Source organism: Biomphalaria glabrata, chromosome 7 (genome assembly GCF_947242115.1).
Source record: "Biomphalaria glabrata chromosome 7, xgBioGlab47.1, whole genome shotgun sequence".
NCBI classification, from domain to species: domain Eukaryota; kingdom Metazoa; phylum Mollusca; class Gastropoda; family Planorbidae; genus Biomphalaria; species Biomphalaria glabrata.
The window spans coordinates 31,806,082-31,819,203 of NC_074717.1; the positions used below are offsets into that span (position 1 = coordinate 31,806,082).

A 13,122-nucleotide genomic window follows, 5' to 3' on the forward strand; every position below is an offset into this window, starting at 1 on the left:
ACATTCAGTTATACAGTTCTAGTGATTGACACCATTATATATAGCACTATTCATTCACTCACGATGGACATAACCGTATCACATTCATGAACACACACACACACACACAAGCACACACACAAACAACATTTAATTACATGCTGAAGTAATCACCACAAAAAAAAGTTTAACATAGAATCTTATATTATAACATATGCAGAATAAGAAATCGTATTCCTATTCTCATCGTCCTTTAAAAAATCTCTGACTAGAGACCTATGAAATAAAACTTCATTTAATAACATCATGAGTATACTCTATCAAATGCGGTAGTTTAAAACATTCACTTTAAAGCTGTTCCTCTCCAGAGTCGTCATTTTAACATAGTCTTTATAAAGAAGTGTCCACCTTCGAAATATCATACAATAATACTATTTTCAAAAAAAAAAACAAAATCTCACACTCAAATATTCTAGACTCTATGAAAGGTGAACTCTAGAAAACAAATCTTACCTACTAAATATTAATTCTGTCTCGACAACACATAGTTGACCGTTTCTCTTGTTGCTAATCCTTTGACTATATACACAACATAGACTACGTTTTTTTATTTTATAGACTCTCCTGTATTATTTTTTTTTAGATCGCATTGGTATTAGATGTTTTTGTGAGTGTATATTTCAGACTCAAATGAAATGGAATAAAATAAAATGATAAAAAACCTATTTAATACGAGGCTAATTCTATTTAAAAAAAATGCAGTGCGAATTTTTTTTTTCTCTTGAAAGTTTTACTTCCAAATTTAAAGTAATTTAATGCTTCCTAAGACTTCAATATTAACTGATTTTCTATTCTCTAAGAACTAAGAGTCATGGGATTACGTCTAGTCATTACTTTATGTATAATTCAAATAAACCCAATATTTGTTAAAAAAATATCTTTAGTCTGATCACAGGACATCCGACATTCTTATTAAGCATTGACCACAGAAACCTAGAATGCTGCTTTTAAAAATTCAGCATTAATTTTTACAATGCCTCTATTCAAGTTAGAACTTCGTGGAATCTGGCACCTGAAGGAAGGGGGGGGGTAGGAACCTGGACACTAATCTAAAAAAAAAGGCTTAAACGATTTTCATAGAAAATTAACAATAGATGTTTAACGCTGAAAAAAGAATTACTTGCTCGTTGGCAGCGAGGAAAAAACTCGTTAGTTTGTTATAATTTTTCAAGGTAAAAAAAAAAAATTGAAAGGACTATCGCGTTCTTGATTTGCCGAATGTAAAGCACTATTGAACAAATTCTAGACCTCAGAATACTCTGTGAGAGATATCTCCAACACCAAGAGAATCTTTTCATGTCTTTATTGATTTCAAGAAAGCTTTCGATCGAGTATGGCACGGAGCACTCTGGGCGACAATGGAAAAGTACAACATTAATAAAAACATAATCAAAGTTATCCAGAACCTCTACAAGGATGCCACCAGTGCGGTGTACTTCAACAATAATATTGGGGACTGGTTCAAAACCACAGTTGGAGTAAGACAAGGCTGCTTACTGTCACCAACACTCTTCAATATCTTCCTTAAAAGGATAATGGAAGATGCCCTCGAGGGCTATGAAGGTACTGTTAGCATTGGAGGAAGAAGAATTACTAACTTGCGCTTCGCAGATGACATTGACGGCCTAGCAGGGAGAGAAGAAGAACTAGCTGACCTGGTAATGCGCATTGACAAGACTTCCGCAGCATATGGCATGCAAATAAATGCCGAAAAAAATCAAATTATGACCAATAGCCATCAGGGCTTTAAAAGAGGCATCAGTATTGGAGGTGAAAAGCTAACTAGTGTTAACAGCTTCAAATACCTCGAGCTATTGATTCAGATGAAGAAACAAAACCCGAACTATTGGCCCGAATAGCACAGTCCACAACAGCCCTTTCAAAACTTAAAATAATATGGAAAGATAAGGGCTAAGCCCTCGGCACCAAAATCAGACTGATGCGCTCTCAGGTCATGGCCACATTTGTATATGCTTGCGAGTCGTGGACGTTGAATGCAGAGCTTGAGAGGAGGATCCTAGCAATGGAATTGAGATGCTACAGAAGGATCCTAGGCATCACATTCAAAGACCGCATCACAAACCAAGAAATCAGAGACAGGGTTACTGTAGCGATCGTCTTCTAAGTCTCAACCTAAAGGCCTGTCATAGGAACATTATAAAGTCTAGTAGATCTATAGGCATTCATTCGTTTAACCAGGATTCTTTCTCGTTGGGGGGTGGGGGGGGGTAAAAAATCGTCCAGTCATTAATAGAAAAAAAAAGCTCCATAAGTTGTAGAAAGGAGGAATTGTCTTTTTTTTTAAAGTAATTTTGATGCTCTTCTTGATAAATATGGAATACATTAAACAAAAACATTTTGACGAAAAGATAACTCTGTATTTAGGACCGAACACAACAGAATGAGACAACGTTTGTAACGGAAGTTCAAAATTGGAACCAGTGAAATCTGCCGATGTGGAGTCATGTCTTTGTGAGGGGGGGGGGGGAGGGCGATTGTTTTCCAAACCCTAACCCTAATATATATATATATATTTAATTTAATGTTCTTACTCGAAGATGGGCCTTATTTAGCCTTATATATATATATATATATATATATATATATATATATATATATATATATATATATATATATATATATATATATATATATATATATATATATATATATATATCATGGGCGTAGCCAAAAAGGGGGGGGGTTAACCCCCAACTCTTCAATATAAAAAAAATAAAAAATTACACACTCAAAATTCTATGAGCGTAACCAAAGGGGTTTTGAGTTAACCCCACCTCCTCTTCAGTAGGGTTTGAAGCTAAAAAAACTTTTCAATATAAAAAAAAGCAAATTACACACTAAAATTATTTGAGCGTAGCCAAGACAATTGAGGGTTTTGAGTTTAAATCCCTCTCCTACAAATGGCTTTTTTAAAAGTTTAAAACCCCTCCAGATGGTTTTGAGTTTAAAATCCCCCTACAGAACGTTTTGAGGTGGAAAATCTCTATCTTTAATATTATTCTAAAGCAAACTACAGTTACTAAATTCTATGACCGTAGCTAAATGGTGTTTTGAATTTAAAAAAACAACAACACATAACTCCAGAGATTTTTTAGTATAAAACCACCAACAGATGATTTTGACGATAAAACTTCACTTTTCGATATAAAATCTAAACCAAACTACAGTGACTTAATTCCAAGAGCGTATTCAAGAGAGGTTACACATTTCTACCAGTGGCGGGGCTCATCTAATAAAGTGCAGTGAATAGTCATCTGCCGAAATTGAAAAACACTAAATGTGGCTCAACAAAGATGGTTAAGACAGATTTTAGGAGTCAGTTATAGAGATCGGGTCTAAATCAAGGAAATCCTATGCCGAACTGGGAGTCGACCCTGTAGTAAGATTGTGACAGAGCGTCGCATGTTCTACGACAAAATGAATTAGGCATAGGAAGAGTTGCGATGACATTCTAGTACAAATTGGCGCCACAAATTCATGGAGGTCCTCAGTGCAGGTGGGAAGAGGCCGCAGACATTATTAGTGACAGATTTTTGTGGAAACAGCTTGACGGCGAATGCGCCGAACGGCGCGGGAGGGTCTAAGACAGTAAGAATAGCACATTAGGTTATTGAAATAAAACTTTTTAATAGCAGGAAAATGCACCTCAGAATATGCATTTTGTTGGCTTTCAATATCAGATATAGTGCTTGGCGGCGGGGCCCCAGACCCCTTTGCTGGCAATAGCGGGGAGTCTACAATTTTCCCACTAACTCCAGGAAGAACCTATTCTAGGGCACAATAAGCGTCTTTCTAAATAATTATGGGTCAGAATGTAATAAAGATTATATATACTCACACACATACATATACATAAATATATTTTTTTCGCGGGGGGGGGGGGGTCGGGGGGATGGTCTCCCCCCCAAAAAAAGAATCCTGGCTACGCCCATGATATATATATATATATATATATATATATATATATATATATATATATATATATATATATATATATATATATATATATATATATATATATAGTGCTTTTTGTAAAACAATAGGAGCAGGTACTCAGTGATGGATTGCTTAACTTTTAACTACTAATAAATTAGTAATTGGGGGTCTGAGGGAGCGCTGTAAGTTTCCCCAAAGACACCAAGCGTTGTCTTGCATTCTTCACCGCAGAAACGCATTCTCCTGACATCTACAGCTTATAATTCATCTTATTATTAAAGGCAGGTCAAATTAAGTAAAATAAAGAAACATGGGGGGCAAAGGCCGATCCTGAAGTGTAACTGACAATCGAGGCACAAGTAGCGTAAGTATATCTTTATTCGGCGTATTTATCATAATATTATCTTTATGTTAAGCAAGACCTCTTGTAGTAGGCTTGTTATGGTTAGCATAAGACATCAACAGAGTTATGGTTAAACGCTCTAAAATATCTAATTTTCAAGAACCTTACAAAACCATAATTCTAAGCTCTTAACTGTTATATAATGGGTTTAAATTTGTTAATAATTTTATTGTTACAGCTTTTCTATTTATATTTCTACCGACAATTGGCTAGAAACTACCTTAAGTCTCGATACGTCTCTATGTGTCCCTGGTTCAGCAGTAGTTACACATAAACAAGTAACACTCGATCAAACAGAAACTTTTAATCATCATTTCGGCATATCACACACTGCACTCTCTACTTTTGACAACTAATTCACTTCCGGTGATTCGCTCTTTTGTAAAAATAGATTATACATACATACACACATTCATCCGTGACTTCTCGCCTCTCCTAAAGTTATAATCAATTTTTACAATAATATCTAAATGACATGATTATAAAACAAATATAAAACATTAAAACACAATACAACAAAAATGTTTACTCGATAGGCCAAAAAGGCTCTGGGTATGCCACACAGGCGTTTATGTAGTCACACAGACTTCGAGGTAGTCATACAGACTTCAATGTAATAGACACACAGTCTATGTTTAAAACACACAGTCTTAGTTGAAGACACATAGTCTTAGTTGAAGACACAAAATCTTAGTAGAAGACACATAGTCTTAGTTGAAGACACATAGTCTTAGTTGAAGCAACACATGCTTGTAAGAAGCCACGTAGGCTTATATCTATGATAAGCGTGACAGAATGTCCGCTACGACGTTTGCTTTACCCAGGATATGCTGTTCTTCAAACTGAAAGTCCTGAAGGATCAGGGCCCAGCGAGTTACCCTGGAATTCACCGACTTACGTGTGTTTAAACAGCGTAAGGGTGCGTGATCTGCGCGGAGTACGAATGTTCTGCCCAACAGGTATCTGGCCAACTTGGTTACTACCCAAACAACTCTCTTTCTACGGTGCTGTATCGTTGTTCCGCTGAAGACAACGTTCTACTGACGTATATCACTGGTCGTAGAATGCCCTATGGTTCCTGTGCTAGGCATCCCCGAATAGCAGCAGCAGATGCATCAGTAGATAGTATGAATTCCTTCTGACAGTCAGGTAGACGCAGGATCGGTTCCTCAGCAAATGCCTTCTTTAATGGCACGGCCTCTGGCCAACGTGTACATAGGTCAACCATCGTAAGGATGTATCTGTATCCTCTTTTAGACATAGGGTTTATGGAGCCCACAATGTCTACGGCTACTTTCTGAAAAGGTCTGTCTTGCAGATCTGTGACCTGTAATGTGGCTTTTGTATAACGATCTCTGGGCTTTGTACTGGCACAAGTGCTGCACACTGAACAATATTTGTTCACATCTTTAAATATTCCTGGCCAGTAAAAGTTATAAAGAATTCTTTGTCTTGTTCGTGCTGTCCCCATATGACCCGCAAAAGGTAAGTCATGACCTAACTTTAAAATTCTGTTTCTGTCGGCGGCAGGAACGATTAGCTGTAGTTTCTCTTTGTTATCTTGTCTCATCAGAAGCCCATTTTTAACTTTAAATTTACTGGTAGGACGCTCCGCCAATTCAAAAAGTTTAACCAATGTTTGGTTCTCCTTTTGTTTCAATGCATAGCTGGATGTTACATCTGATTCTGGCAGTTCAATCTGACTATGTGTGATCGGTTGTCCCATGTTATCTATCACACCAGATTGAGGTCTCGTCACGGCATTCGTAACTTCTGACATAGCTAACCTTTGCCACTTGTAGATTCCTGTGACGGTAGGCTCAGGTATACCATTCACGTTTCCTAGAATCAAGTCAGCTGCAGGCCTCTCCAACACACATGCTTCAACTTTCCCAGAAAAAATGGCGTATCATTGTCAATGACAGCTGTAAGATATTCTTCAATTGTTCCCCCAAATGTCATACATTGAACTTTCTTACCCGTCAACTGGTGAGGGTGCACATGCAGTCTCTTTACTACGATCGTGGTCGCTCCTGTGTCTCTCAAGACCCAAATAGATTTCTTTCCTACGAATCCAGGATACATTTTTAGTTTCCCAGCGTGACAAGTGACCACTTCAGCCACCTGGATCTGATCAGCTTCATGAGGAAGTTGTTCACCATGTTGATAGTCTATGCACACAGCCGCATTGTATGGATGTCCTGTTGGTCTTCCCCTGTTGCTGGTTTTAAACTCCTGACTTCTGCTTGAGCCCGTAATTCTCAGTTCGTCTTAGTGGACTTTTGTTTCTACATTGGGCCGCTAAATGTCCGGTTTTGAAACACTTAAAACATTTTCTTTTTTCATCCACACTTCTTTTCTGCAGACGGTACCGTTTCCATTCTTGTTTAAAATACTTTTGTTATCATTAGTCTTTGCAGCAAACGCAAACTTGCTAGTTATCAAGTCTTCCTACCTTTGAATTATCTGCTCTGGATGTGCAGTAATATATTGCTGACACAACTTGACTGCTGTCGCCACATGGTTTTCTTTCATGTAGAAAAGCCACTAAATGAGTATTTCAAGATGTGAGGATCTTGTCTCTGATGAACAGATCAATAAGACCTTCGAATGTCTTGTCAGTGTTAGACAATTCAACCCAACGCATTAGGTATCTAGTAATGTCCTCAACAAAGTCATGAAATGGCTGGTTTCTCTCTGGTTTAGCTGTATGGAACTTCTCTCTCTACCCCTCATCTGTCAAGTTGTATCTTTTCATTAATACTTCCTTCACCTTGTCATATTCTTCTAAATCTTTCTTAGAAAAGTTGATACAAGCTTGCAGTGCCTTTCCCTGTACCAATGTGTATACTTGACTTTCCCACTGAGTTTTAGGTATATCTGTAGCCTGAGCATGCACTTCAAATCTAGCCAAATATGCATCCATTTAGTCTACAATCTCATTAAAATGTGGCAACTTTGGCTTCCATATAGGTTTTATATGCTCTTTGATTTCTACTTTGGTATCCCTAAGCTCCAACTCTCTGACTCTCAATTTATGTATTTCTACATCAGCTTCTTTCTCTTTAATTCTTGCTAGTGCTACTGACTCTTTTTTCTTTAATTCTTTCTTCAGCCTCTCTCTTTAGCTCGTTCTTCTCTCTCTTTAGCTCTTTCATCTCGCTCTCTGTCTTCTCTTTCTTTTACCCACTCTTGTAAAGCGGTTCCTGTCAATCCCATTTCTTTTCCAGCGGCTATTGACTGTGATAATCTCTCTGCGATTCTTGTTTAAATGTGTAGCATCCAATATAAACAATACTAATTGCTTTAGCACTTGTGTTTGACCTAGTTTAGTCTCGGCTTGTTGTCTTAGTTTTTTTTCCACCCTTGCAAGTGAGCGCACACACTTCACGACTTCACTGCTTTCTTGGTCCTTGACCTTTTTACAATTGCGAACTGCAGTTCTGCCTAATGATTAATGTCTTCCAATACTAGATCTAAGTCAAGTAACTAGATAAACGAGACGATGCCCCCAAAATATGTTACAGCTTTTCTAATTATATTTCTACCGACAACTGGCTAGAAACTACCATAAGTCTCGATACGTCTCTAGGTGTCCCTGGTTCAGCAGTAGTTACACATAGACAAGCAACACTCGATCAAACACATCAACTTTTAATCATCATTTCGGCAGATCACACACTGCACTCTCTACTTTTGACAACTAATTCTCTTCCGGTGATTCGCTCTTTTGTAAAAATAGATTATACATACATACACACATTCACCCGTGACATTTATTTAAAAAAGATTCAACTTAAAACGTAGTTTTAAATTACTTTTTCACTCCTCATGTCACTGGTTAGAAATTATTTTAAACAAAATGTGTCATTTGAAATTGATGAATTTTCAACAGTCAATATAACTTAAGCAGGGGGTATACGGAAAACCAGAAAACATGTCAAGGGGTCTACTAGACAAAAAAAAGTTTGAGAACCACTGCTTTAAAAGAACAAAAGGAAATGTGAGCTGTAGCTATTGTGGCTAGGAACCACGTCAGTGTCCAGCTTATGGGGAAACATGTCACAAGTGTCATAAAAAGGTCATCTCTCGTCGGTGTGCTTATCAAAGCCTGTAAGTATAGTGAAGTCAGAAGGTCAAAATGACTCCATTGATGAAAATTTTTTCATAGTGTAAGCAACGAATGGAACTCACTCATTACTGTTGAAAACAAACAAGTCACATTCACGTTGGATACTGGAGCACAAGTCAATATTCTACTATACAGAATCTTCAAGCAATTAAAAAGAAAGAAAATCCTCAATCAACATCCAAACTTACTGCTTAAAGTAGAGAAAGATTGAAGATTGTTGACAAAGCACAAATTATACTGTTAAAAGTAAGACAGCCATAATAGAATTTCAAATTGTGGAGACGCATTTAAAGCCAATTATTGGTTTACCAGGCTGCGAACAAATGAATTTAATCAGAAGAGTTGACTTCATAGAGGACGATACACTCTCAGGCTACGCGGATGTATTTACTGGCTTAGGCTGCATGGAAGAGGAATATACTATAAAGGTCAATTCCAACATTAAACCTGTTGTACACGCAGCAAGGAAAGTCCCAGCGGCACTACGTGAGGAATTAAAAAATGAATTGAGAAGAATGGAAGATGAGGGTGTCATTGAAAAAGTAGATCATCCCGCTGCATGGGTCAACTCACTAGTTATTGTAGAAAAGAAAGGAGGCGGATTAAGGATTTGTCTAGACTCTAGAGACCTCAACAAAGCCATTCAAAGAGAACACTACCGATTACCTACTATAGAAGAAATAGCTAGCCGACTAAGTGGCAGTCAAGTGTTTACAGTATTAGATGCCAACTCTGCCTTTTGGCAAAGTAAACTAGCCAAGAAATGTACAGAGCTCACAACTTTCAACACATCTTTTGGTCGATATAACTTTCTTCGACTAGCATTAGGGCTAAACTCTTCTGCAGAAGTATTTGCAAAAAGATTTCACCAAGCTTTCGACACTATTCAAGGGATTGGACGAAATACTAATAGCAGGTAGCACGATAGAAGAGCATGATGATAGACTTAGGCAAGTTCTTGGCATAGCAAGAACGAAAGGAATCAAACTGAAGCCATCTAAATGTAACCTAAGAGTACAACAAGTCAAGTCTGTAGGACATATCAATACAAATAGTGGTATAAAACCTGATGATTCAAAGATTGAAGCAATACAATCCATGCCATACCCTCCAGATCGCAAGGAATTAGAAAGATTTTTTGGGTATGATTAATTATCTTGGTAAATTCTTACAGAACTTGTCAGAAATAACTGCCCCATTAAGGGAGTTACTTAAACAAGACAACAAGTGGATATGGTTTCTTTCTGAAGAGTATATTGTAATCTTTTAATGTTAATAAGGTTCAATACAAGGGAATAGAGCTAAGGTACTGTGTCAATCAATCGACAGCGCAACACGAAGTCTAGAACGTACAGGGCGAAACTGATACTGGATGGAAAGAATGTGCAATGGGTGAACAGAAGCAACGATTTGAAGCAGGTTCGAGGTATCTGGGATGTGTCCATAAGTAAGACTTGTCAGCGGCTCAGGGCCGTTTTTTTTTTAGTAAGTACAGTCCCAGGGCATGATTTTGTGAAAGGCTCTACCCTGCTTAGAAAATTTTAATTAAAATGAACTAAATTAATGCTAGGTTAGCTACACATGAGGGTACGTGTTCATTTATGACATACATTTATCTTTCTTTGTTTGATTTACTAGGTTCATGTTAAAATAGATTTAAATATTTTATTTTGTAATGGTCCACCCCCCACCACCCATTTTGAAGCTGACGCCATGGGCGGATGCATTGTCTGCACTGGCGTAAATCCGGCTTTACAACTATGACGATGAATAGGACAATGATGACTAATCCATACATGGAGTCGTAAAGAACGGGATATGCCGAGAGTAACGTTGATGGGTTTTTATTGTAAACTATAATGACGTATTTACACGTGTTATATTGACATATATATATATATATATATATATATATATATATATATATATATATATATATATATATATATATATATATATATATATATATATATATATATTGTAATAACTTAAGTGAGGCAACTCAACGAGGTACATCGATATTTATTGACAAGACATCACAGGTACACAAACAACATCTATCTTAGGCACAATCTCTCCATATTGGCTCTCTACTTGGGCGGATATCGTTAGTCTCTTCATGTCAACATCCTGTTCTAGTTTGGTTACTAGAAGTGCGCATCTCTGCACTAGCCTGGATGGTGGTGCGCATGGAAAAGTCATAACATTGCCCCCGTCTTAGCACTTTTCGTCCCGAAAAGAAACACTGCAGTGGAGCTTTGACAGTTCAGGTGGAGGTCGATCGGTGGGAACCACAGACGTTAGGGTGTCTGTTGCCCACAAAGCCATCTGCACAGTTTCCCGTGGCCGTCGCTTCCTCTTCTTCCAGTTGGCAAGTCTACGCGTGAGGTGATATCGTGGTCGCTGCTTCGACCTCATGACGATAGTCGCTGATGCCAGCCAGCTGACACATGGAGAGTTAGTGGAGGTCAGGGTTGCCAGCCACGTAACACAAATGGATGTTGTGGTGATCACCGTAGATTCCAGGTTTGTTGTTCTAAGACGCTGATTCAGCGGACCTTTTCCATGGACGTGTCGTGACACAGTTGTAGGCCCACAGCTAGCCATGGTTTCAAGCACATAGTCTTTCTCAGCTTCATCTGTTAGGTATGCCCATGAAGCATCCTTGTAATGTTCATCCACCACTACATCAGGTTTTGCTGGGATTAATTCACCACCGTACAAGTCACTTTCACTGATGTGGGCAGAAGTACACATTTCTGTCAAGTTCAGGTCTTGTAGGTGGGTTTCTTGGCATGGGCACTGTCCCCACAGGACGCCGCATATACAGTTCATGTCAATCGCCTGGATGCAGTTGCCAAGTATGGAGTTCTCTCTTATGCCGCTGCCAAAGTCAAATTCGTTGTTTCTGCCTCGGTCATTGTTGAGGCCCGTATTCACAATTTCACCCGACGACATCCAAGGCAAGGAATCAGAAACGGTCTTGAGGCTTTCATGGTTTGAGTTCTCATCAAAGGTACTGACAGATAAACAGAGGTCTTTAAGGTCCATAGCAGCCAGCTTGGACGCAGACCTAACGTTGTCTTGATCTGTCCGGCCCGTTGCAGGTATACCAGGAATAAAAGTTTCAGGCTCATAACAGACTTCTCTAGTTTCTTCATTTGTTTCCTTCAATTCTGTATATCCCATTGATATCGCCGCAGCAATCATTGTCCCGTTTCTCGCCATGAAAGTCATCCCCGCCAGACTTGCCCACAACACAGTCTTAGACAGCGCTCCAATTCCCAGCGCCTCCATTACCACTGTTTGTGCAGCCACAGTCCTGACCAGGCAACTGCTCCTTCCCTAACGAGTTTATTCCTCCTTTTTCTTGCGACTCAATTTTATCACTTTGGTCTATTTGGCCTTCTACTTGCAATACACTTTCATCAACTTTGTTCAACTTTATGTTCCTGCTCATGTTCAGTTGTTCATCAAATGCATCCAAAAAGTCCTGGATCTTGCCAATGAACTCAACAATCCCAAGTTCAATTTCAAATGTGTAGGTCTCCGGATCTTCTTCTTCATTGATCAGAGCTTGCCTCAGACGAGCCGTGAGCGTTTCCCTGCTACCGAGGGATTTTAAACCTCGGTCCCGAAGCTCTTGTCTTATCTCTTTAATTGAGAGCTGATGTAATAGCTTCAAATATGTCATTGTAATCAAAGCCTACCTCCTCTCGTTGAGTTGCCTATAATCCCACTTCTGAGACCAATTGTAATAACTTAAGTGAGGCAACTCAACGAGGTTCATCGATATTTATTGACAAGACATCACAGGTACACAAACAACATCTATCTTAGGCACAATCTCTCCATATTGGCTCTCTACTTGAGCGGATATCGTTAGTCTCTTCATGTCAACATCCTGTTCTAGTTTGGTTAATATATATATATATATATATATATATATATATATATATATATATATATATATATATATATATATATATATATATATATATATATATACCGTAGCATTTAATCACCCAGAAGTTTTAGAAGCCGTCTGTTAGGAGGAGGCAGAAGTTCACGTCATCGGGCTAGTCTGCAGCTAGACCCTGATTGTACAGCCACGTCGGCGAAGTAAAGCCAGTGAGTTTTTGGTCTCGTAGACCTAGGAGGTAACGAGATATACATTTGTAATTTGTAAACGCCCATACGTTGGGGCATCGTATTGAAGCCTATAGTATCGAGAATGCTACAGTTTTGTGGAAGGGAAAAAAACCGTCCTGTACCGAAGGACCTTGGGGAGACGAAACGTTCGCGTCCTTACCCGAGCTTTAGTGCTAGGGAATGTAGCAGGCGTCAGAGTGGCTATTGACAAACAAGTTAGATGTTGGCAAAGCAGGTATGGCAACATGAGGCGAAACAAACCTAGAAAGGACAGAATTTGTTTTAACTGCCATAAACATGGGCACATCGCTAAAGACTGTGGGAGTAGGGCAGAACAGTCTGAACAGAAGATTGCGAGTTCGGATATGAGGCGCAGGTTTGTATCCGATAGTGATGATAGAAGAGATAACTGTAGTATCGGTAATCGAAAGTCATACAG

At 38.6% G+C, this 13,122-nt stretch overlaps 1 protein-coding gene across 6 annotated transcripts in view; it reads right to left on the reverse strand.

Annotated features, from left to right (window-relative positions):
• LOC106079488 (protein HtrL-like) overlaps window positions 1-13,122 on the reverse strand; it is a 45,510-nt gene that overhangs the window by 17,843 nt on the left and 14,545 nt on the right. Inside the window, exon 1 of one of the 6 annotated variants that reach the window (XM_056036982.1) lies at window positions 7,969-8,096. The exons of 2 other annotated variants lie outside the window; for them this stretch is intronic. In XM_056036982.1, coding sequence (XP_055892957.1) covers window positions 7,969-7,971 — 3 coding nt within the window. In that variant the 5' untranslated portion in view covers window positions 7,972-8,096. Of the gene's footprint in view, window positions 1-492; window positions 643-4,619; window positions 4,756-7,968; window positions 8,097-13,122 lie in introns of those variants that run through there. 3 more of the 6 variants (XM_013240655.2, XM_013240656.2, XM_056036980.1) reach the window with 3 other exon arrangements.